This window comes from Drosophila bipectinata, chromosome 3L, assembly GCF_030179905.1.
Source record: "Drosophila bipectinata strain 14024-0381.07 chromosome 3L, DbipHiC1v2, whole genome shotgun sequence".
NCBI classification, from domain to species: Eukaryota; Metazoa; Arthropoda; class Insecta; order Diptera; family Drosophilidae; genus Drosophila; species Drosophila bipectinata.
This window is the reverse complement of record NC_091738.1, coordinates 19,537,923-19,562,095: the sequence shown is the minus strand read 5'-3', so window position 1 is coordinate 19,562,095 and position 24,173 is coordinate 19,537,923. Positions and strand designations below refer to the sequence as shown.

General features: G+C 42.6%; 2 protein-coding genes across 4 annotated transcripts; both read right to left on the bottom strand.

The window, feature by feature from the left end:
- Nucleotides 1–328: 328 nt before the first annotated feature.
- LOC108132538 (beta-1,3-galactosyltransferase 5) lies at nt 329–12,528 on the bottom strand. 3 transcript variants are annotated; one of them, XM_043212690.2, is made up of 3 exons: nt 11,907–12,528; nt 1,684–2,640; nt 329–1,626 (listed from the first exon to the last, which is right to left on the bottom strand). In XM_043212690.2, exons 2-3 carry the CDS (start codon nt 2,557–2,559, stop codon nt 1,189–1,191), a joined length of 1,314 nt encoding a protein of 437 aa, XP_043068625.1. In that variant the 5' UTR covers nt 2,560–2,640; nt 11,907–12,528; the 3' UTR covers nt 329–1,188. The 3 variants fall into 3 exon arrangements, with proteins under 3 accessions (XP_043068625.1, XP_043068626.1, XP_043068628.1); XM_043212691.2 differs by lacking the exon at nt 11,907–12,528 and adding an exon at nt 4,681–4,722; XM_043212693.2 differs by lacking the exon at nt 11,907–12,528 and adding an exon at nt 2,860–3,116.
- A 538-nt stretch (nt 12,529–13,066) lies between these two features.
- On the bottom strand, nt 13,067–17,863 carry LOC108132752 (nose resistant to fluoxetine protein 6). The gene is made up of 6 exons (XM_043214167.1): nt 17,840–17,863; nt 16,687–17,272; nt 14,780–15,629; nt 14,360–14,725; nt 13,754–14,297; nt 13,067–13,434 (listed from the first exon to the last, which is right to left on the bottom strand). The coding sequence occupies exons 2-6, from the start codon at nt 17,066–17,068 to the stop codon at nt 13,303–13,305; spliced, it is 2,274 nt and encodes a 757-aa protein (XP_043070102.1). The 5' UTR covers nt 17,069–17,272; nt 17,840–17,863; the 3' UTR covers nt 13,067–13,302.
- Between the last annotated feature and the right edge of the window lie 6,310 nt (nt 17,864–24,173).

The window sequence follows — 24,173 nt, the reverse complement described above, 5'->3', positions numbered from 1 at the left end:
GAAATGGGTTTTGGTTCCACATTCGCATTGAATTATTTACACGGCATACAGGTGAAATGGCGGAGGTGCGGGCAGGTATTGTCCTGGTCAAGTGCAAATATGACAATCCGTATTGAAAGCTTTAAATTATTCACAAAAGTTGTACCGCCAATGTACTTTCAAATTTGGCGCTGCGGGCAAAGCAGTGCAAGCAGTTCTCTTAGGGATGGCATTTGGTAATAGGGATGATAGTGTAAAGCGCCACCTAGCGGCAGGCGGCCCAACTAAGGCCAAAACTATTGAAAACATTTATTTCCGTTTGTTATTTGTATTTTGAAATGACTTCATATAATTTCTGACAAACTTGAACATTTAATTAATTTCATTACACATTTATAAATTTCATTTGTTACAATTTTCGTTCGTTCATCGTTCAGCGCTTAGCATACCATTATCTTGTTCTGCCTTTTGATATTTCATGTTAACGTTCCTGGCTTTACTGTTCCCACTTATGTCATATATTTCTTTTTTCGTTTTTAATTTATTAAATGTATCCGTATAAATGTATGAATATGCGACTCTAGATTTAAATTTATAGATTGGCTTGGTTTCCACGGAATTACGAGAATAAAAAGGGGAGTATCGGATAGCTACAAAATACAAGTTCTCTATGGGACTCACAATACAAAAAAGTACAATATCGTGTAAGCATCCATCGTATAACTTTTGTTAATATCTACCCTCTAGGTTCGTCCTTTGTCATGCGGGTTTCCATATTTGGTTTGGTTATATCCAGTATATTCTCTAGGTTTATCATCTCGATCATTAAGTACTTTGTAGATTTCTTACGCTATAAGAGTTGTGCTTAAGGTTAGGACGCCCTCGCATCATGGTGTATTCAGTGTGTTTGGTTGGTGAGCGACTCGCATTGGATGTACAGTACATGGCTATCGTTATAATCCTTAGGTTAGTTACCGTTCATATGATACGAATGATTGTAGGCAGGTGGTTGGTGGTTCACTTGACTTGCAATGTTCCTTCTGTTATTTTATGTTCGTCCTGTCCCCACGGACTCTCTCGACAAAAATGCTACCTAAGATTAATCAGTTAACATTACAGATAGCTACAAAATAGGACCTAAGCTTAACGAAACCCTAAACTGAACAGCCAAATAAACTAAACGTATCTCAGATCTAGTTGCCAGTCAAACTAGCTGATGCCCCGGCTCGTCGGCGACGGCGACCTCGAAATGTTTGCGGAAGAGAAGGATGCTGATGCGGATGCGGAGGATGGCGTGGTCAGCGTGTAGTTGCTCTCCACTGTCATCTGCCAAAGGGCCAGGCTCTCGTCCGGACGGATGCCGTCGCTGGTAAAGAGGAATGGCGGCTTATCCAGGTCAGTGCCGCCCTGGACCAGCTTGCGCACTGCTGCCGTATCCAGGTAGTACGTCAGCTTGGTGATCTTGGTGCCCGTGGCCTCGGTGAGGACGCCGGTAATGAGGACGTCGTCCACCCAGAAGTAGTTGGCCTTCTGGGCCGCCGCGTACAGCCGGCGCACCACCTCCGGCGAGTAGACGATGGCCAGGCCAGGGCAGTAGGGCGGATAGAAGCGGTGGGGGTACTCCTTGTAGGTCACCCTCCACTTTGACTGTTGGGAAGGCAATGGTTTAGTAATTGGGCATGGAAGTCTGGTCAGAATACTCACGCGATATGTGCGCTTCACCCTGGACTTCTTGACGGGCCGGCAGAGCAGAAGTTCCGGCTGGTGGAGGAGGGCGTGCTCCGGCAGGGTCGGATCCGTCAAGAACTTGACCAGCTGCGGCGTGTTTATGTAGACGTCGTCGTCCACCTTCACCATCAGCTGGGCCTGGGCGCAGTTCTCGGTGAACCACTTGAGCGCCATCACATGCTTGTAGGTCATGTTCCGGTAGGCGTCGTCGAAGTTGCCCTGCACGATGTCGCCGTGCAGAGTGCTCTCCCGCTCGACCCAGTGCTGCCAGTTCTCGGCCCCGGCCCCCACTCCGCCCAGCAGGAAGATGACCCGCAGGGGCGTCCGGTCGATGTAGCTGCGCTCCGCCCACGTCTGCCGGATGATCCGCCGCTTCTCGATGTTGGGTATCGCGGAGTGGACCAGCACCAGGGCCTGCACCCTCGGCTCGCAGGGCGGTTGGTCGATGATGTAGGCGAAGTTGGGAAGATCCATCAGGTGCATGCTGCTCTGCGGGGGGGTGGGCGTCTGGGGGGCCAACGACTGTGGCGGGGGCGCCGCCGGCCTCTCGAATGTGTTGCTAACTATGCTATCGTTAAAGCTAAGGTGAGTGCGACTAGGCTGGGTTATTTGGTTTGGATTGCTCCCGCTGCCGCTTCCGCTGCTGCCTCCGCTCTTGAGGCCTCTTCTCCTCTCACTCGCCGGCGGCGGCGGGGGGGAGCTGCTGCTGGCGCCTCTGCTACCGCCGCCGAGGGCAGCTGCCTCGGCCATCATCTCGGACTCCAGCAGCGGCGGCTGCTGCCAGCTGACCAGCCAGATGACCAGGCACATTTTGATGCAGATGACCAGCAGGCACAGCGATCGCTTGTCCATTCTAGCGGCTTTCTATTTCCGGACACCTCAGACGGAAGCGTTTCCTGCGTCCCGCGGCCATTTATTTCTGGATCCAAGTGGCTGAAACGGAACAGAATGGAGAACGGGTTATAGAAACGTTATCCAAAAGTCCCCCTCCAGCTAGACTCTAACAAAGTGCACCACTTATCGCTCCCGAGTGGACAATGAATTTTGCATTAGGATAATTATGGGAGTGGATGTCAACAGGTGAGGTCGCGGGCTGACCTGCGAGCAGATGACCCCCACTGACGTCACGTAATCGATGCCGCCAATACACACCTGACATGGTTCCCTCCAAAAATTTTCACCGAAAACAGAGCAGGGGCTGATGGGTTGATGGGCAGCGAGTGGCTCGGAAAAGTGAACTAAAGGGTTGCCGCCAACTAGGCAGCCACGGAACCGGAGGAGATAAGCCCGAATGATTGATTTGTGGCCCGATCGGGCTGCCGATATCGATAAGGAAGATAAGGGAGTACCTGGAATCCGGGCACAAGAACTTGTGACAGTTGATTCGGTGACGTAGTGCGACAAGTGTACTGTAGTTATAGAAAGTTAAACAAATTAATGTTATTGGCCAACAAAGCTGTTCTAATGCCTAATTGAAGCCCCATCGATCGCCAGATAGGAGTCTTCTGATAATGGTTCTTAAGGGGGATTTTCTTGGGCAGCACAGAGAATCAACAAATATTTGGAGAGCGGAGTGGGGAGCCTTCGAGACCTTCTAGAATCTAGATTAAACACATTACCAGACCCCATCGATCGTTAATGGTTCTACAATTGCGCTAATAATCATTACTGCCCATTTTTTATGGAGAGTGGAAGAGTGGAAGTCTATATTCATTTATTGTTTAGGCCATGGTGCAATATCTACAAGGTGGTCTCTTCGACAAATATGTGTAGTCTGTTACCAAAATGACAGTTTGTGGGTGAAACAGTGTTGACTAACTAGTGTGCGGTTAACCCTTAAACGGTGACAAGTTCGGCTCCTATAATAAAAACAAAAACAACATTTTTTATACTTGTTCTCCATTGGTTAACCTGACTGGGGCTTAATTTATACTCTATTTAAATATATAATATTGTATTATAATAATGTATATAAAATATTTTTAAGAAACTTCCTTGCCCTAAACTTCCTTCAAACTTTGCATTTGAAATGCTAATCTTTTGAGGTGTTTTACTTAAGAATAGGTGGATAATTGACAAAGATATGGACTTGTCTGGTAGCCATATATGCAAATCCTGATTCTTTGAAGGGTGTTCTTCAGAGTAATATTGCATTTATGCATAAAAATACCATACATAATGTTTTTCATATGCTTCCTTAATTCAATTTTTATTTATTTTAAATTCCAAAGTATTCTCTGTTTAAGTTTTTTCGCACAAAATGTTTAAAATGAAATAAACTATATATTTTTATAGAAGTATTGATAGGTGGTATCTGGTGCAATAATTTTATTATAATCTATGACAGTGAGGGGCATTCTTTGCTCGAGCTCTTCCGCACACACACAGTATAAACGTATAAAACGTGATGCTCGCAGCCTAATTTCTGCTAATTGTTATCAATACTAATTTATTAAAATTATGTCAATGTATTGTGTGCCCACCACTGATCTATGGTATTGCATAGCCAGGTTTTGTTGCTCCACTTTTATCTGGCAACAAAAATGGAATATAGTGTTTTTTTCACACACTGTAAGGATTAAATATTTTTAAAAATTGTTTGTCAAATCACTTTACACTTTACAACACTGGATGTTAAAGGACCAAAAATGATCGAAGTGTCAACGAAGAGACTACCATATGGTTACTGTATCAAACATACTGTAGTTTAGCGATTAAACTTTAGGCTACAACTGTCTTTGAAAAAGGGAAGTAATATTTCGAAACTACTATCTACTAAGAGTTGGTTTATCTCTAGAGTGTTTTTCAGTCACGATTTCGAGTATAATATAATATGTTTTTTACACTTTCTGATATGGTCCCCATTCTCATGTCCAATAAGGCCACCGGGAACGCACTTGGAGCGATGGTGATAGTCAGACAAAGGCGAGAGTCGCCAAAAGAATCGAAAAGTCTGTCGAGACTGTCACGTACCCGCCGGATGCGAACATCGCCTGCCACCCAAGTGAACTGAAGTGCGCCGTTCAGAACCGAGTCTAGCCTTACACCTTAATGATTGTTATGGCACGAGACTTTGTTAACTAACCCGATAAGATAGGGCATCAAGAGGAATAGTGATAAGATTAAACGGCTATCGATTGTCCGAGTTTCATGAGTTTAAGCGAACTAACCTCTTAACTAACTAAACCACTGGGGATAGTCTTTAAAAGTCAATACTTTTTCGAAAAAGATGAGCTATTTTGGAAGTTAGACCTTCTCCTAAGTAAACTATACCTAGTTTGATAGGAAAGTAAATAGAATTTTGTTTTTAGGCGGCAGTGTGAGTTATGGAAGTCCGAGCAACTTAAATATTTAATTACAGCGATAGGGAGCGGGGAACAGAGCCGGAACACGAGGACGGGCCGGCACGAAACGCTATAAAATTTTTATATTCATGTAAATTCCCCGCCAAAGTCAATGCAGACACGGTTAATGTAAAAGAGCTGTACGGTGGGGCTGCAGCTCCGCCTCATGGTTGGTGGCCGCCAGGCACGCAATCGTCCTGTTCGTCCTCAACAAGCTCCCGAAGATGGCAGCCCTGATAGGGAGACCAGGACCCGGGGCGGATGCAAAGGCCTCGAGATATGCAAAAACTAATTACCAGCGAGCCTCTGACCTTTGCAGCCCGAAGACAGGCTCTAAGTTGGCTGCCAGCGAAGGCCAACTTGGAAGGCAAAAATAGTGCAAGTTTCGGGGCAAGTGGGTGGTTCCAACAGTTCTCAAAGGGCTCTAGCTATGGAAATAAATAATTGAGATGGTTCCCCACCGAATGCTTTCATTAATTGTGTTCAGGTCATGGCATGATAACAGTTCTTTCCCAATTATACAATTGCCCTTTGACCCAAATAGGGGCTTGATATCAAGTGCCTCTGCTGGGCGATAGGGGCTTGCTTGGAACTCTACTCACACCCCTCGCCAACTTTGAAAAATAAGCCTAGACTTTATTGGAATTTGGATTCGGGGATGGGACCCTTGCCAGCTCTGGCATTTCGCAGTCGATAAAATGCCAAACGGCAGTGCCGAGCAACTTTTTCAAGTCGAAGGTTACATTTTATCGGGGTCTGAATGGCCCGCAAAAACATCAGCCAGCACACCAGATATATCTCTATATATATGGACGAGTAGAATGGCCTGCCATTCAGTTGAGGCGGGGAGAGGCGTCTTCTATTGTTTATCGAGGCTCTGATTAGTTGGAGAGACACCACCGGTGCAGTGTCAGTGGCAGTGGCGGAGGAATTGTTTTCGTTGAACGGCAGCAGGTTGGCATGGCGAATACTTGGCTGCTGGCCAAAAACACTTTGAATGGCTGCCTGTCGGGCTGTCTCCCACTTGGTACACTGCACAAGTGCCGGAGAAAGGCAACTTTCACGTGGAGTATGCCTCCAAACAGGCCGCTTGAAATTAAACAAAAGTATTACCTTTAAATATCAATTCAAGAACATTTGTTTCCAACAAATAAATATTTATGAGAGGCCTCTGAAGCTCAGACTCTAGCTGGGCGGGTAATTAGACGAGGCGGGTAATTGCCAGCCGAGTAAACAGCAATACTGGCCAGTAAGTTGCGAAGCCAATTGCATAATTGACTGCCAGGTGGAGTTGCTCCAAAGTCCGATTCCAACTACGCACCAGTACTACCAGCACGGGCCATTAAAACTCACTCACTACACAGACTTCCAATCGAAAGTGTGGAAATGATTGGCAGTTTTTTAGAAAAGATATACTGGAGAGCTTGAGATGACTGGGCCAGATGGGTCTCTTGGATGTAAGTCGTTAGGCAGAGTGGGGAACTGACTTTTCAAAACCTGTTATTTAGGTTGGAAATTACATCTTAAATGCCTTCAACTGTTTTCTACAAGAAATAATTGTGTTTACATCTTTATTTAATTCGCAAGCTTAGATAATAAGCTTAGATTCAGACTCACGGGCTCATCAGAGTCTGTCTTTAGGTTCTAAGCAGGAAACTATTAGTCATCAAACAAGACAGGAAATCCCTTTCCCTTTAAAGAGAGGGATGGAATATACATCGCAAATAATAGATATAGTCGTCTGATCCTTAAGGGAATATTATTAACAAACCACTAATAGACCACAAAATAGGAGTTCTGTAGTAATTATCTGCGGAATCATGAAAACAATGACCTTTCCGATCGTTCTGGAACTATTCCGATCGTTCGTTTTCCCTTCAGCTATGGCATGATCACGACACAGACTTTCGTCACCCATAAAATCATAATCACACTATTATTTTTTTTTATTTTTATTATTTAATTCTTAATAAATTCGAAGCAAAAACAATGATGATACAGATGAATTCAAGGAGACTTAAGTTAAAAACAAAAACAACCTACATAAACTCAATGTTGCACGTTTCAAAAAGTTCTAATCGTCAAAATAATATTGATATTTTTTTCCAAAGAAGAGTATTCGAAATGACTTCCTGTACGCGGTTAGGCATGCTCTTTACCAAAATTTCAGGTTTATTTTTTAGGGATTCGTATCCATTCAGGTACAACACGCTTCAAAAGGTTGCCCCTGTTTGATGGAGCTGTTATATACTGCCCGAGCCGACTTTTTATGATTGACCCAAGATTTTCAATCGGATTGAGGTCGGGACTTTGTGCTCGTCCATTAATTTAAAAAGTTGCCTTCCAATCCATTCATTAACAGTTTCCGAAGTGTGCTTCGGATCCCCAGCTTGTTTCTTTTTCGAATAAGCACATTTTTCAATAAAAAATGTCTGAAATGAGGAGGAACTTACTCTAATAGGTACTTCTTTGGCTATCAACAAGAATGTTATATAGTATATAGTATATATAGAATATAGAATATAGGGGGATCCTTATCAAGAATATACATATACCCTTTATAGGCTCCTTAGAGACACCCTTTTCAGGAGTATAAAAAACAAACCAAGACTTAATAGGTCTCTTAAGGGGTTATACGCCATTGCGGCTCAAAAAACATGCTTTTTTAGAACTTTCTTAAGAAGAGAACTTCATGAACGGCTTCAATTTTTATTTACTTTAGTAGAAGATACTTTTTACAAGATAATAGCAAGCTCACCATGTAAAAATAGAGACCTCTAGAGATAGAGAAATTGTAAGAGACCTCTTTGAAAAAATAGGTGCTTTATGTTAAGGCATCGGGATGTCTTGGTGACTATTGTAAGTGGGAATACAAATTATGTTATAACTCCGCAAGTACTAATCCAACTGAGATACAATTTTCAAAGAATCTCCAAACATATATATAGATTATAACGAAATATAAATAAATACTTTGATTTCGTTAAAAAGCCAACTGCCTATAACCCCTCAAAGATCCCCAAGCAATTACAAACCAGTGCAAGGCTATTGTTTGAGAAAAAAACCGAAAAAAGTTGCCACAAATTGCAGCATGCAACTGCAGCCAGCTGGAGGCCTTAAATGTGTCACTGTAATAGCGCGGCATCTCAAGGACCGGGAGTGCGTTGCATGTGCCACTTGGCATCTTGTCGGCGTCACCAAATGGGAGTCAAGAGCTCAAGTTTTGAACAAAAAACCCGCCGCTGGGGGGCAAAACAAATGTCTCTCACATGTTGAGGGCTGTGCTTCTGTGTGTTTGGGTTGCATCCTTACATATCCTTACATATCTACTATGTATATGTATCTTATCTATGTGGGAGTCCTAGTGTAAACATGTCCCAGGAAACAGCACTGGGAGAAATATCTTACAGATCTTACTGATTCAATAATCTCAAGAGGCCATCTCATTGGAAATTCCTTCCTTAAATTTCAAGAAAATGCAGGAAAACCCGCCTACCAGCTGTTGGAAAATGTGAGTCAGCAAGGGAGTTGCCATTCCAGAGGTATCTGCTGCCAACATGCCGCAATTACAGCACGTTGGGCCCAGCTCTGCGGTCTGTGGGTGAGTCCCGCCAGCCGGGAAACTTTTTCCATTTCCATTTGCATTTATGTGGCACTGCCACTGCTAAGGAACGTGTGTTGCAAGTAGCAGGGGCAGGCTAAGCAACCAAGCCAGACAGATATTTAAGCGGCTTGGGGTGTGGGTGTGGGTGAGGTTGATATGAGGCAACAATGTACAACAAGGCAGGCAGCGGATGCGGATTCGGATGCAATCCGTGCAGCATGCCTCCGGCTGTGGCGCTGGCTTGCTTCGTTTTTATGGCGAAACCTTGGGCGTTGGCACACAGCGAGAGAAATCGATAGTACTTCAAGGTGGTCTATAAGTAATACAATATATATGTATATATATTTAAAAATAAACCTAATCTCTAGAATATATTGTCACTAAAATAACAAGAATCTTGAATCAGTTAGTCTGAAATATAATCTATAATATCCTTTATTATAGCTAGTAGAATTCCTCTCAGTGTACCAGCCACAGGCCCATAATTAACTCTTGCCCAGCAGCTGCAGTTGTGTGCCGGGCCTGGGCGGAAGGAGTTCCTGTTTCCAGCCAGAGACCCGAGTCCCGAGACCCAGAGGCACAAAGAGCATTACTCATAACCCAGAAGCCAGGCAGGAAGGAGCTGGAGCAGGAACGGGAACAGGAACTTCAGCCGAAGGAGCCAACAAAGCGAAGACAAATGCATTCGGTTTGATTGAAGGACATACAGGACTACCCACCGAGGACCGAGGTCTGAGGACTGAGGACTGAGTGACAAACCAGCGGGCTCGGCAAATTGCCAATTAAAAAGCCAACAGGGGGGTGGCTCGCAACGACAAATGCAAAATATAAGAACAGGATACACCCAGGACCCGCTGGAAGCCCGGCTCCTTAATGGGAACTTTATAGCCGTGGCCCAGGGTTGGTCACTCTCGCTCGCACGCTAAATTATTTATGAATACATTTTCCTCGGCTGCGTATGAAAATTTAATTACGCGCCTTTTGTTTACATTTTTACAGGCCGATGGGCCAACGGCCAACGACCAGTTCGCAGGCCAGTGGCAGTGGCCTGGCGAGGCATCTAAACGGGTTCCAGGCACGCACTCCACGAATGCTTTCATCAAAGGGGGAAGAGGAGAGGTGTGAGTTGAAAGCCCGCAATCACAGTTGTAATATCTTAATTACTCAGAAAAGGTTTTAAAATTAAAAAAAAAAACATTTTAAAATTTAATAAATGCAAACTAAACTTAGCAAAAATTGAAAATGGTACAGCTGTTCTAAGTATTTCCATAATCTTCCATTAACTCTTCCATCCTTTAACTCTCGGATCTATTCCCTCTTTCTAGCCGTACAATATGCGCCAGCGTCTTTCCTTATAAAGTGGTAGAAAGCCTGATAAGGGGCTTCATTTTGTATTTTGTATTATACTATACATACATGCATTCCGATTTGGGTTTCCGAAAAAAAAACGTTGATAATGCAAATCTGAACAAAAAGAAAAGAATAAAGAAAGAATTTCAACACCACAGAGGCACTCCAGAATGCAAATTAAAAAAATAAATTTCATGATTCATAAATTTCAACAAACAAACATAGATACATATATACATACAATTGACAATTGGTGCGATATGTTCTTACATCCATATACATATATACATATATGTACATATAACAGATATGTGTTCATATATTGTTCTTCAAGAAGCATTTCTTGATTCCCATATGTTGGCATATGCAAATATTTGCTGATCTTAAATTAGTTGGAATTTTATGGACTTTATGAAGTGATAAAAAAATAAATATTCTATATATGAAAATATATCTTCCAGTGGCAGTCTTCATATACATGTATATCTTCATACATGTCTTTCTTTATTATTAAAATAAATAAACCATTTAATTATGAATTTAATATTTAATCTTCTACAAAAATTACTCCCATTACTCCTATTTACTTAAAGAGTATATGTTTTTCTGACATGCAAATTTTAAACACGAAATGTAGGTTGCAGCCCACTGTCTATACAATGGGCCATATCATATAACAATAAATACTATCCTAAAAAAAGGTGTTACTTTTCAAAAGGAGCGTTTATTTACGTCAGATTTTGCCAAAAAAAAATGTCATAAAGTAGATACAACACATAAGCTCATAAAATTAATTAAAAATACAAATTTTAAAAAATTTTCCAAAAAGGTTCCGATTCTTCATTGCGATTAGCAGCGGACCTGAGTTCGATCTGAAAGCGAGGTGAGCTTACCGCTGACGGGAGTAAAAGAGAAAGCAAAAAGCTTCGGGGGCTGACGTCGACGGGGAGTATCTGTATCTTTGGGGTCAGTGTACGGCCCAGTAAGGTGGCACGACAGTGGGCCACGAAGAGGATAAGCGAGAAGGTGGCCAAAAGGAAAAGGCAGACAGCAAACAGAAAAAGAGCCATTAATTGCGACAGCAAGTGGCAGAAATATTGAAACTCTTCCAGCAGATAAACTTCCACGCTGAAAGTGACGGCGAGGGAGGAGGAGGAAGCTTCCCGCGGAAGCTGCTGGGAGAAGTTGATAAAAAAAAAACCGAGCTTTGGGGGCGAGCATGTGATTGAAAACTAAAGCATTTCAATTACGTCAAACGCCGGAGAGTGGCTACACATAGATATTAAAAAATTATCACAAAACCACGTCACTTTTTATATAATTTTATGAGAAATCTACACATAGACTGATATGAGGGTGGTCCCCACTGTGGGTAAATATTTTTGTTTAATTTCTGGTCTTTAGAGCCACTTCCCCCACTGTTTACTCTTCAATGGAAGCAGAAGAGTGGGCTCCACTGTCAGGCACATGGACACACGCCAGCAATCTTGAGCACCAGGTGGCGGCAGGGGTGGGGCGAACAGTGGAGCCGGCCGCCAAGGCGAAGAAGAAGCGGAAAAAGGCAGCGACAAGGAGCAGACAGCATGCGTGCCACTGTGCCTGAACTTGTTCAAGGTCAGTCCGTGTGACGCCTGTGACGATGGTGCGACATGCAAAAAAAAAAGCCAAAAAAAAAAAAGAAGAAAATAAAGAAGAGCACTCAACAACAGCAATCCCAGTTCCTTAATGAAGAGAGGCAAGAGAGCCGGAAGATACGGAGAGCGAGAGTGGGAGTGGAAGTGGAAGTGGGTGGTGGTTGAACGATGCTTGTTATCGCTGATAAGAAACGAAAAAGCGACGCGCGGATATGGTGATAAGAGGCGAGTGTCCTGGTTATGTGGGTGGCCCTCTTGAGAACTCACCTTCTGCTCTGCTGCCGGGCTGCTCCTCTTTCCCTTCGGTTGGCACATCAATTTCGAATGGAGACCGATTTTTCGTTTATCTGCCCGGCTTGTACTCACACCCTGGCACAAATTCCACCACCGTGTGTGAGATAAATTTAAATATATACAGCTGGGAACTTTTTTCGACCTTCGGTGCGTTTTTTTAATTAATTGCAAAAAAAGCGAAACACACACACACCGCTGCCTGGGCCGTGCAAACCGAAGTTGGAGAGTGGCGATAATTTAATGCACACGCGCGCATTTCATTTTGGCATCAATATTTCCATTGGCAGCTTTAATTTTATTCATTTTTTAACACAATTTCCAGCCGAGGGTGTAGCACGCACTCACACACTCGCGCAACCAGGAATGCACAAGATGATGGGGAAGAAGAAGAGGCCAAAGGATGCTGGGCCTTGGAATGTTTGCACTGCTTGCCAGCCAATTAATCCTCCTGGCTTCACCTTTAATTTTGTAAAATTTTATGGTCTGTTGTCGGCGTGGTTTGAGTTTATGTGTTCGCGAATATCTTATGGTTTTCGAAAAAACCAACGAAAACAAAAAAACAACCCGCCGCTAGCAAAGCAGCCACCCGCGCGCGAAGAAAAAAAACAACAACAGTTCGACAACAACAACTGTGGCTAGTGTGGCCATTCGAAGAATGGATAGTGTGGCCATGGGGTGGATACTTGATTTTTGGCATTGCATCCATGTTCAAATACTTAATTATCTAAGGATTCTTAAATAAATCAACATTACTTTATCTTCAAAACACAATTATTATTTTTTTTATTCTGAAAAGAATATACAAAGTTGTGCCCAGACAATAACAGGCAAGAAAGCGGTACAGCTGGTATTTTTTACACATTTTTCTTTGGTCACTCGAAAGGGGGAGCTCGAAACTTGTCACGATATATCGATAAGAATATCGAATTTAAAAATAAAGGCGGTAACTTTGAAAAAATTTCAGGAAAACTAAAGTAAGTTTAATAATTTAATGAATTTCAGTAATATCTTATATCTAATTTCAGTCTTTCATATTTATTTTCCTAGCATTGAGTATTTTTAACCTAAAGTTAAGGACAATAAGAATCTGTAAGATATTTTCAATAATCCTTTATTTTATTCTTGCGTTTTTTCATAAAATATTATATATAATACGTATGTCAGTGTGAATCTACTGCTACAGGGTTAGCTTATTATGTAAAGTGGCCACCGATATACAAGATATATAGGTAGTACATGAAATATTGACTAAGACAAGACTAAGCCTAGTGCTTTGATTATGATGAGTTGTTGTACATGAAAGCGATCACAATTGTCAGATGGAGGCGTGTGCGTTGACCTTAAGGATCTAACTTAGGGCTAGCATCTTTTAGGCACTTTTCGGTTTGCTGGTGCTCCTCAGCAGCAAGCTGGACAGATTGCTGAAGGGCAGTTCGAAGGCAAGGGAAAACAGGATGGAGGCCAGGTAGACGATGACTGCGAAGCCGCAGGTGACAACGCACTGGAGAAGGATAAAAAATGAGTAATATTTTTAGGATTAGTGCTTTGATATTATAGCTTGAAGTATTTATTTGAATGAGTAATAAAAGGAAAAGTAAGCTTCAATAATTATGATTATGTCTTGAGTTTAACTTAGTCAGGCTTGTAGATAACCATAATAATGAGCTCTCTTTAGAGTCCGAGAAATTATTGCATCATCTAACTATCATAACAATTAAATGAAAGGCAATAAGCAACTTTTATAGAGTGTTAAATCATAAGATGTGGTTATTACTAGTTATTAAAAATAATATGAATCTTTAATTTAATATCCAACTTACCAGCATAAAAGGATCTGCGTGCGTACTGGCGTTTGTCAAGCTGAAGAACAAGGCAATGACCAGTGGGTTGAGGAGGTAAATGGCATAGGAGAGCCTACTGACGTGCTGGAAGCCCTTGGCCTCCAGGAGTCGAGACCACCACACCCCCCGCCCCCGGGCACTGCCAGCAATCATCCAGCAAACGCTCAAGGAGAAGAAGAAGCGCCCGAAAACAAACAGGCTGATGGACATGAAGTATCCCAAATCGCGCTTCACGGTCGAGTAAATGCAAGCGAAGAACACGAACAATGCGAAATGCCAGCAGCAGCGCTCCTTGGGCTCACTCAGATCCACCTGGATCTTGTTTTTGGCCAGGCACCAGGCTGTGGCTGCTCCCAGGATATAGGGCAGGACTCGGACGAAGGGAGACGTGTAGATCTCAGTGCCGGTGGCAAAGGCAGCATCGAAGGAAAGCTGGAACTTAATGCTCAGGCCGATGCTGTAGGACCAGGCAATGGTGGCCACGAATAAAGAGGCCACAATGGATTTGGCTATCTTAGGATGCCTTAAAAAATATAAATAATAACAATATGTTTTAATTATAAAATATATCTCCACTACACTCACTTGACATATAGGAACAGCAGAGCATTGGCTAGGATGAAGAACTGCATTTCGCAGGCCAACGACCAGCTCCAGTTGGCGCACATATCCCGGTGATCGAACAGATTCTGGATGAAGAGCAGATTCCGCCACCAGTGACTGGAGCACATTTCGTCGAACCGCTCGTTGATGTGGTAAACGGAAACGTCTCCAATATAGGCATAGACCAGGTCCACAGTGGCCATCACCACTAGGTACAGAGGTCCCAAGCGGAGGTATCGGTGGAAGAGCAGCTTGCCAAAGAGCTTCAGATTCTGGCCAAAGCCATTGCGACGCACTGCCTCCAGTTGCTGAGAGTTTCGCAGAAAGTTGTAGGTTTGCAAGAAGCCACTGAAAATAAACACTTCTTTAACTTTTCTTTTAATTAAAATCGAAAATAAATACCTGATTGTGAAGAAGACATCGACCAGAAGAGGTGCCGAGGAAACGTACTGGAAAAACGCTTGCTCGGCGTAAGAAATTAGCACCGTCTTGTTGTGAACTGTGAAGTACATGAACCAGACCACATGGAAGACCATGATCCAGATGGCGCATACTGAACGCAGGCCGTTCATCAGAGGGATTTCGTTGGGACCGTTCTCGCGAACGGAGAATATTTTGGCCCAGTTGGCTGGCACATCCCAGCAGGGTACGAACTTCTGGAACTTCTCCCACTGCAACATGGAATGGAGGGCTCGCCACAGCTCTGATTCGGCGGGTGCCAGCCCCGGATCGGGCTCATCGGCTAAGGGCGCCAGCTTCTTGGACGCCGTAAGCTGCTGGGCACAGAGCATCAGGGCGCCCGTGGCTAGGATACAGGCCACCACCAGCCGGAAGCTGGCTCTCTCAAAGAAGGCCTCTTTTAGTTGAAGATCCTTCATGTAGACCACCTCCGGGCGGATGTCATAGATCTCGTTCTCTGCGAACATTCCGGCAGTGACATAGTCCTGTGCCAAGCTCATTACCTCCTCCGAGCTGCAGGAGCTGGGCAGGCACAGGCCGATGTGAATGATCTGCTCGGACATCAGCTTGATCTCCACCTGCCAGGGTGAGCTGTGGCGCAGGTATATGACCCGATAGTCCATGTCAAAAGGTGCTTGTTGTGTGATAATCCCATAGTGCATAACTCTGTCGAAGTTCTTTGAGAGGGTTATTCCGACGGGACGTTGAACCCCTCGACAGGCCTCCCTGCTGCCCAGCCAGTAGTTCTGGCCGTACACGAATCCGGAGGGCTTCGTTCCGGAGGCGTCCAAAACTGCGGGAAAAGCAATGCGAACTTTAATTTTAGGAAATTTCGATTGATTGCATTCGCTTTGATGTGTAAAGCTATTAAGTGTTTGTTTGTTAGTTGGACCCACGTGACGAGCGCCAGTTTAAATAGTGCCCGAATAATTTAAAATTAAGCAAATTTACGCAAGCGTTTCAGTTGACTAATCTTAAATGCCAACTGATAATTAGGGAGGGGGTCTATTGATCTTTTAATTACAATTGGCTTGTGAATCATACTCTGGGAGATTTTTTTTGTAATATTTTGTGTAATATTTTGTAATGAAGTGCACTGCAAAGTACAAGTTCCCTATGGATGCTGTTGATATAACAATCGAAAACTTGTTTGAAAAGTTTAATTAATAAAAGCAATAGAGGCTTCAGGTTTTAGTAAAAATTATAAATAATTTCCTAAAGATGCAATTGATATAACAATTGAATAGTTTTTTAAAAGGTTTAACTCTTTAAAGCTATAGGGGCTTTAGTTTTTAGTATAAAACACTATATTCTATAAAGCATCTATATATAATCCTTTTTATAAAAGAGGTTCAATGATCAAAGCAATAATAGCTTTAATTTTAGGTAAAACTAAGCTATTATTATAAACAACCTGAAGACTAAATATGGTTTCTATGATTAGGGGTACTTTTTAACCATTGAACAAAAGATAATATTAAAATTGTAAATATAGTGTTTCAAGTGATCGGATACGTGTTAAAAAAAATAAAGATTATAGTTTATGACCGATCCCTTGAAATCTTACACAGGAATACTCATATGGCACCACCACTTTGTAATTGTATGGAATAAAATCAATTTCGAAAAACGATTTCTTGGAGCACTACCTAATATTGTGGGGATGTTTTTAAAAAGCACCATGAAAAATATAATATATATGTATATTGTATTGTATTATATAATGATGCATATGGTATATTATAAACCATAAATTTTGTATAACAAATCTTGAATAATTATAAAAAATGCCCAAGTAATAAGGTCAGCTTTAAGAAATGAAAATTGTTAAAACCATTATTCCAACTTACCCTTCATGGCCCATGGCTGCTTGCCAAGTATGCCACGCTGCACTTGCCGCAACTGCGCGTGGCACTTCTGGCTAACGCTGCTCTCATTGGCCACTTTAGTTAGCCCAAATATGACCGAGGTGCGCGTTAAATGCTTCTCATGGGGCGAGCTAACAATTGCTGAGCTGGTGTCTGGCTCCAAAAGCGCTGGCTCTTCATCGGACAGCGATTGCGATGCATTGAGCTGATTCGGATAGTGCTGCTGGTGGTGCCAGGTCTGCGAGGTGGTCTGATTGCTGGCGCCCTTGGCCAAAACTCCAAAATCCACGGTGAGGCCGAGCAGCATCAGCAGTATCAGTGCCAGTACCGGACTCCAAGGCAGCGGGGTGCGCCTGATCTCCATGCTGCTGCCGTACTTAGATGCCTTGGCTTATTTACTATTTGTTGTTAGTACACGGTGGGTATTGTGCGCGTTTTTTGGACCGCGCGCTTGTTTGGCTATCTCAAATGGCTTGTTTGATTGCCGTTTGCCGAAGGTCGCCGCACCACGATTCACTCAGCTCGCTTCAGGCCACGCCTCCTCCCGTCACGCCTGCTCGTCTCTGGCCTGCGATCGAAATTGGTTAATGTTTGCCAATTGATTGGGAGAAACTTTCGTTAGCCATCGTTAGTCCCAAAAGCACGTTTTCAAAAGCATATGAGTGATTTCCCACTGACACACATAGTACACTCACGCACTCTCCCCTCTCTATCACCCTTGGGTCTTGGTTTTATGATTGCATTAGAATATTACGCATACGCAGTGTTGCCGGTTGAATAATATCTCTTTGCGGTTTAGGGATTTTTGTAAAAAAAATAAGAGATATATAATTGAAACTAAAGCTTCTCTTTTATTTAATCATAATATTCTTTTTTTGGGCAATTTGGCCTTGAAATGATTATAAAAAGATTTTAAAGTCTTGTACATTTTTTAATGTCGAAATTAGTAGATCCGCCAAAGATAATTATTTTTATTGACAAAATTTAATTATAATTTAAAACTTGTTATACTTTAAGGCTTTCGTTACTTCACTTTAACTTTAAAAGACTATTTCTTACAGTGCCTAAAAGAAAACAAATAAAAGAGACTCAGCCCACGGATAACACTGCGACTCCCTCCCTCTCCGCTTCTCACCTATCGATTTCGCTAGAATATTACGCATACGCCGGGTAAGACCATCACCGGCTGAGCTGCCACCGCACAGAGCAGAGATGCCGAAGCCAAACCGACAAAGTTATGCAATAATTAACATATAACACATGCGTTAATAATTTTGCATTTAATTGTGTGTTGATGGTGTGGTATCTGGCGGGTATCGCCACCAAAACAAACGGCTCAGGGGAGTAAAAGTTGATGAAACGCAGCAAAAAAGATAAACAAACCGAGACTCAACCCAATTCCGATGGGAGTGCGAGGCAGCCGGAGACTAAGGTTCAATTGATTGCCTGCGTTGCCGGGCGACGCGTTTGAGTTTTTGAGCTTCGATTTGAGTTGTTTTCGTGGTGGCGCCCTCGAGTGAGGTCTGCGCAGGTGTAAAGGCAGCCGGCAGAGACGCCTGCCGAGGCAGAGTCAGTTCAGTTCCATTGATTTCGAGCGGACGGACAACCGCTGACCACACACAATCGGTGGCTTGTTGTTGCCCTGCTGACGCCTTTCGTTTTCGCTTTGAGACACTCTCACACAGCCGGACTCACTCATACGTAATAATTCGCTGTTTATTGTTTATTATGACCAAAGGCCCGCGTAATCCAAATTAACGAACAAAAACGCGGCCATAGAATTAGGTGTTGGGGCACTGTGGCAGATTCAATTAGCGGATTGTACAGTTAGATAAGGGGCTAGTGGCGAGTTCTGATGGGGCTCTTATGGGGTGTTAAGTGGCAAGTTAAGAGCTTTTATAAAAAATAGGTTCATTTAAGAAGAAAAAGAGTTTATTGTCAGACATTATAATTTTAAGATTTTAATTTAAATGAAAATTTTTATCAAATAATTTAAATTTTCCATAAAATGTCCTAATTATTGGGACATTTTTTTGCTCTCTTTTTTAATAATTTTTTTTCATTGCAAATTACTTTTGCAATTAGTGCTACAAAGAACTTTCAAAACCCTAATCGGGAACACGCTTTTTTTCTCGCTGTGCACCACTAGCGTTTTTTGCTCGTTTTCTCGCTTTCCTAAGCGATCTTTTTGTTGGTTTTGCATAATTTAGAGGCTTAGAGGCTGCTTCTTTTGTGGCAAGCGCAGCGCGCGACGCCCATCGATGGATATGGACTTTGTCTATTGGGGAATTTCGAAATATGTTTGATCTGCATTTACATAACACCCATAAACACCGAAATACCGATACCGATACAGATACAGATACAGATACGAATTCCAAAATATTAAATTAGTGTGTGCGAAGAGTGCGGGAGAGAGTGAGGGCTCTCGATTGCGATGCGGATCCACCAACCTGATGGTGGATCGCCTATGGGATGCTGTTCCCAGGGTAGGTGCCTCCTATAAGAATCCAATTAACAAGTCTTGTTTGCCCAGAGCACAGAACACTCAAGATCTGCTTACTTAGATTTACGATGTTTAACTGATATTCTGTTATTTCAGCCGCCACAACTGGCTGAGTGCTTTTATTTCGCTTTTAGTGGCTTTATTTTCACTTTTTCCTACATTCCGCTTGTAGTTAAGATAACTTTTATTGAGACATTACTGAGATGAGATCCGCGTGTCTCTGATTTTTCTTTCAATTTTTTTTGTTGTTATTTGTAATTTATTTATTTTTTTTGGTTTTTTTAACCTGGACGTTAAACTTGGACTTGGACCGACTTTCGTTTTCGTTTCTTTCTTCAGCTGCTGGCTGATAAAACGCACTGCACAACAGATTAGCTGGCTGCTGACTACTTGCCTGCTTCTTTCTCTTTCGTGGCTTCTTTTGGCCTGGGTAAGGCCCTGCAACTGGCTGGTTGGCGACTCTTTTTTTTTCTGCTTTTCTGTTGTGTTGACGTTAACCGAATTTCGTTTTCATTTTTGCTTAAATTTTACGATGAGGGCCACGGCGACGGTGTCGGTGACGGCGACGCGTGCAACGTTTTGGAAACAACTGTGCGCCGCTGCATTTTGGCTCAAAGTTTTATAAACTTGGTCGCTGGTCAGTAGTGAGTCTACGAGCAGAGCGGTCAGCAGAGCCATCACCAGCAGCAGCCGAGAGATAAATCAACAATTGGAATTTCAGTCTCAAGATCAACAAAAGGCGAGAGTCTCTCGACTCCCTACGCGCCCGAGTCCGAGTTCGAATCCGAGTCCGAGTCTGAATCCGATCTCCAGCCCGCAATTGTCAGTGGACGCTTTTGCTTCCAATACCACTTCGGCTCTTAGCTTGTTCATTGCACGCACATTTTTTCTCGCTCTTTCTCTGCCTCTTACTGGCCATCTCTTTTTCGTCCGGTCAGACCCTTCAATCACTCAAAAACTCGAACAAACTGACGGTTTCTGAGGAATATTTGGCATTCCATAATTATGGTTTTTATTTCTTGATAATTTATATTTTTTTTAAATGGCCAGGTGCTTCTTTTTCCCTATAAAAGTTACAATTAATTACATCAGCTTAGGGTCTGTAGGTTAACCTGTATTTTGAGCCTTAAAATTGCATTTTAATTGGATTTATTTCGGTTATTTTAAGGCCTAAGGCCAACAGGTTTTCGATTTTTGAACGGAATTTTACTGAGATGGTAATAAAATAAATGATTATAATAAAAAGATGAAAGCCATAGGGGAACTATCGCAGTTAATTTTTTTTTTAAATTTATCTAGCATCAAGGTAGTCCTTAACATGCGTTTTATTGTTAAATTTATGATTATAATTAAGTTTTAATTCATTATTAAAATCGTTAGTCGAAAAACGAAAAATTTTCTGGAAATAATAAATATAGTATCTTCTGGAAAAACATTGTAAAACTAGCAATGGGTATAACAATCTTTAAATATATTACTTTATTTTCTCCATTATATTTGTATTTAATTTTTTATTTTTTTTTTTTAAAGAATACATTTTTGAAATCCTTGTATAATATTAAAGTTTAAAATTCCATTTGAAAAATAGCGGTCTTCTTTCCGAGGAAAGTTTTCATTCGATTCCGCCAGAGGTCGTTTGTAGAAAGCTCTCCCACACACCTGTCTTACACCTGAGAAAGCTTGAGCCAGGCTTGAAAGCCCACAAATTCGCTCTCCAAGATACATTCGCTCACCAATCTTCGGGTCGTTTCAAACATGTCTGGTAGAACGAGAGATAAATAGAAGATCCCATAAGCACCTCTCGATCGCGCCCATTGAAGCAATGATCGGCAGGCCAAGTTCGAAGCGAACTTAAAGCTTCAACAAAATGTATCTGTATCTGTAGAATATCAAGTCGTATCTGAGACTCAATTTCAAACTCACGCGCGCGCTCAACGAAGAAGCATCGAAGCACGGACATCCCCATCGAAAAGCGGGGCCGCGCATGCGAATTTCCGATCAACGCCCACCACCCCCCGCCGCCTCAACGAGTGCGAAAGAGAGACAGAGCGGGTGAGAGAGATAGAGCTAGAGAGAAAACTACGATCGTCACTTGCCAAACTCCAACAAAAAAATCCGTCGTGGGTGCTGGAATGAAACCGAAAAATACACGAAATTTTACCAAAAAGCTGTGTTTTCATACGAGTTAGTATTAAGTGCCAGTGTGTAGTGCCGTCGTGTGTGTAGTATATGGGCTAAAGAATATTATCGAGCGACAAGTGCAGAATGAAAATCATAAAAAAAACAACAGCAAAACAGGCAACAAGTTTTTTTGCGTAGAATTCAACGGCTACGGCGGCTACGACGGCGAAATTCCAAGTAAACAACAACAAGGTACCAATCGAAGCCTGTTGTGCGTTTTGCCGTTTTGTGTGATTTTTTTGTTATTATTGTTGCAACTCGTTTCGGCTTTAAGTTGTTGTTGTTTTTTGTCAAAGCCACGAAGCGGGTCAAATGCATAAATAAACAGGCGAAATGCGCTGTGAATGAAACGAAACGAGATGTTGTTATTATTTGGCCTGAAGCGAAATTAATTACACAGTGCATTGTCATTGCAAAAATTGTACCGCAGTATCTGTATCTCAATCTCAGTGAAGTTAACACGAAAGTTGCGGGTCGCATCTGCCTGATTTTCGGAGTATCGTCGTCCCGCTCAGACCCTCGCGTAGATCAGCCGAAAAAGCTCGGCCCAAACAAATGAGTGTATCTGATAGATGCGTTTGCCACCGAAGGAGCGCCTGTGGCAGCAACTAAGCCACTCTGGATCGCCAACACCAATGGCAGCTAAAGTGAGTAGTGACAATCCCCGAAATTCCGATTCAATCCATAAGCGAAAGTGCTGACCATCTGCATGGCGGCCCAAAGGTATCTAAGTATCTGACAAATCGGTTCTCACGACACACAAAGCCCAAGTACAAACACCGTGCTCAGACACCTTTGAACTTTAAAGCGGGAGAAGGAGAGTGCAAAATCAGCGTGTAACGGTGCCGCAGCCAAAACTTAAGCCAAAAGCAAACAGTCATCAATGAGCAATTGGCAAAAAAAACATAACACAACTAAGCCAACAAAAATAAAGAAAAATGCAGCAGCAAAAACGGTCCAAAACCGGGCCCAAAAAAAGGTTTTAGGCCAAAAACAACTGTTACAGCACCAGCATTGCACACGGCACGGTGGGACTGGGGCAGCGTTTTGTTTCCAGAATTTGCGAGAATTAACAGGGAAGAGGGTTTTTTTTAATGGAACTTAATTGTTTTTGGAATAAAGTAACCAGTTTAAAAACTTATTTACAAGGTTTTGTTTTATTAAGTAAAGTTGAGGAAAGCCCTTTTAAAATATCAGTATAATTATACTTGAATGAGCCTTCATGTAGTTTTTAGCTCGAAAGAATCACATTTAAAATAAATAATTTTCGGATATGCCCTTTGAGAATTCCACCATTTGCAAGAATGTTAATGTCACCCACTGTCCCCTACTGACTGCATTTACTGGCCATGTCTCTAACTGTAATGGACATAGACAGCCGTGTACCATGGCGCACTTGTCGCAAAACAGGTTTAATCTGGCACTGCTTGCTGGTTCTGTAGTTCGCCGAGTTTTTTTTTTATAATATTTTTTACGATAGCCAGCCGCTTTAGCCAGTGAATATATGTGTTTTTGTTATTAATGGTCCATGCATTTTTCCATATTTTCCTGCTGACCTCCGACGGTCTGCAGGGGCAAAATGTGCTCGTATTCGGAATCGGAATCACCTTGCCGTTCTAATTTGCCAACTGCCACCGTCGGTTGCAATAATTGGAGCGTGGCTAATGTGTCTGTGGGGGCCCCAGGGAAAAAAAGGCCAGGGGTCGAGCTCATTAGCTTGGCCCGGCTAAGATCGGGGGAGCTCTAAGCTTGGGTGGCACGCCCACGTAGAGCCTATGCAGAGAGAGGAAAACTCTCAAGAGGTCCAAGAATATTTCTATAATATTAAACACTATATAAACCCTAGTTCTTATGTCCAAGCCAGGTTCTTTGTTAACTGGTTTCAAGTGTCTAATTTTAAATTATTAATCACCCCTTCATATGTTGCATTTTTTCCCATGTATGAGAGCCGGGCTAGAACTTTGCACTCAGCATTGTTGGCAGCTTGTTTAACATTTAAAAATAAACTTATCATAAATCGTGTAAACGCAGACGAAAACACAAACAACACGACCAGAAACAGTGAATGCGAAATGAAAACTGTGTGAACATTTAGCTCGGATTGAAATTGAAAAGTTGTTTGGCCAGCCGCGGAGTTGACCATAACCATAACACGGTGGCAATTGGAAGCGGATGGCTAAAAAGACGCCACCGATCTGTCCGCTAACCGGTAAACAGAGACCAGAAAGCGGTAGCTGGAGCCAGTATGCGGTATGCGGATCGAAGCCCAGCTGGTAACCGGACGCTGCAGTGCCGGAGCATCAGTACCGCCAGCTAATTGCATTGGAAATGGATGCTAACGGAGCCGTTAATGTGACGCCAATGGAGCATTAAGTTGCTAGTTAGCCGCCACTTGTGGGTCTTCGTTATGCAACATGAACAGCAGCAGCAGCAGCCGCTGTTGAGTTGGTGACTCACTGCAGTGGCACAGCACAGATTGGGTTGCCTAGGTTCGAAAACAAAACATTGACTTGAATGGGAATGGAAAACATCTAAAAAGTGATTTAAGAGCTTGCATACGCTTCTGAATACATTAAAAAAGTAGTTCAACTATTCTACAAATTACCCTTTTCTATGAGGTACTGACAACTTAAAGCAATGTCTTAATTAAGATATCATGCTTAGGTACAAAGGCTGTACTGCTACGGTCTTTTGGGTTCAGAAACTGATTGGTGTGTTCTAGGGAGCGGCACGTGCACTTTGCACTAATTAACTAAATAGCGATCGAGCTCCCCGTTCGTTT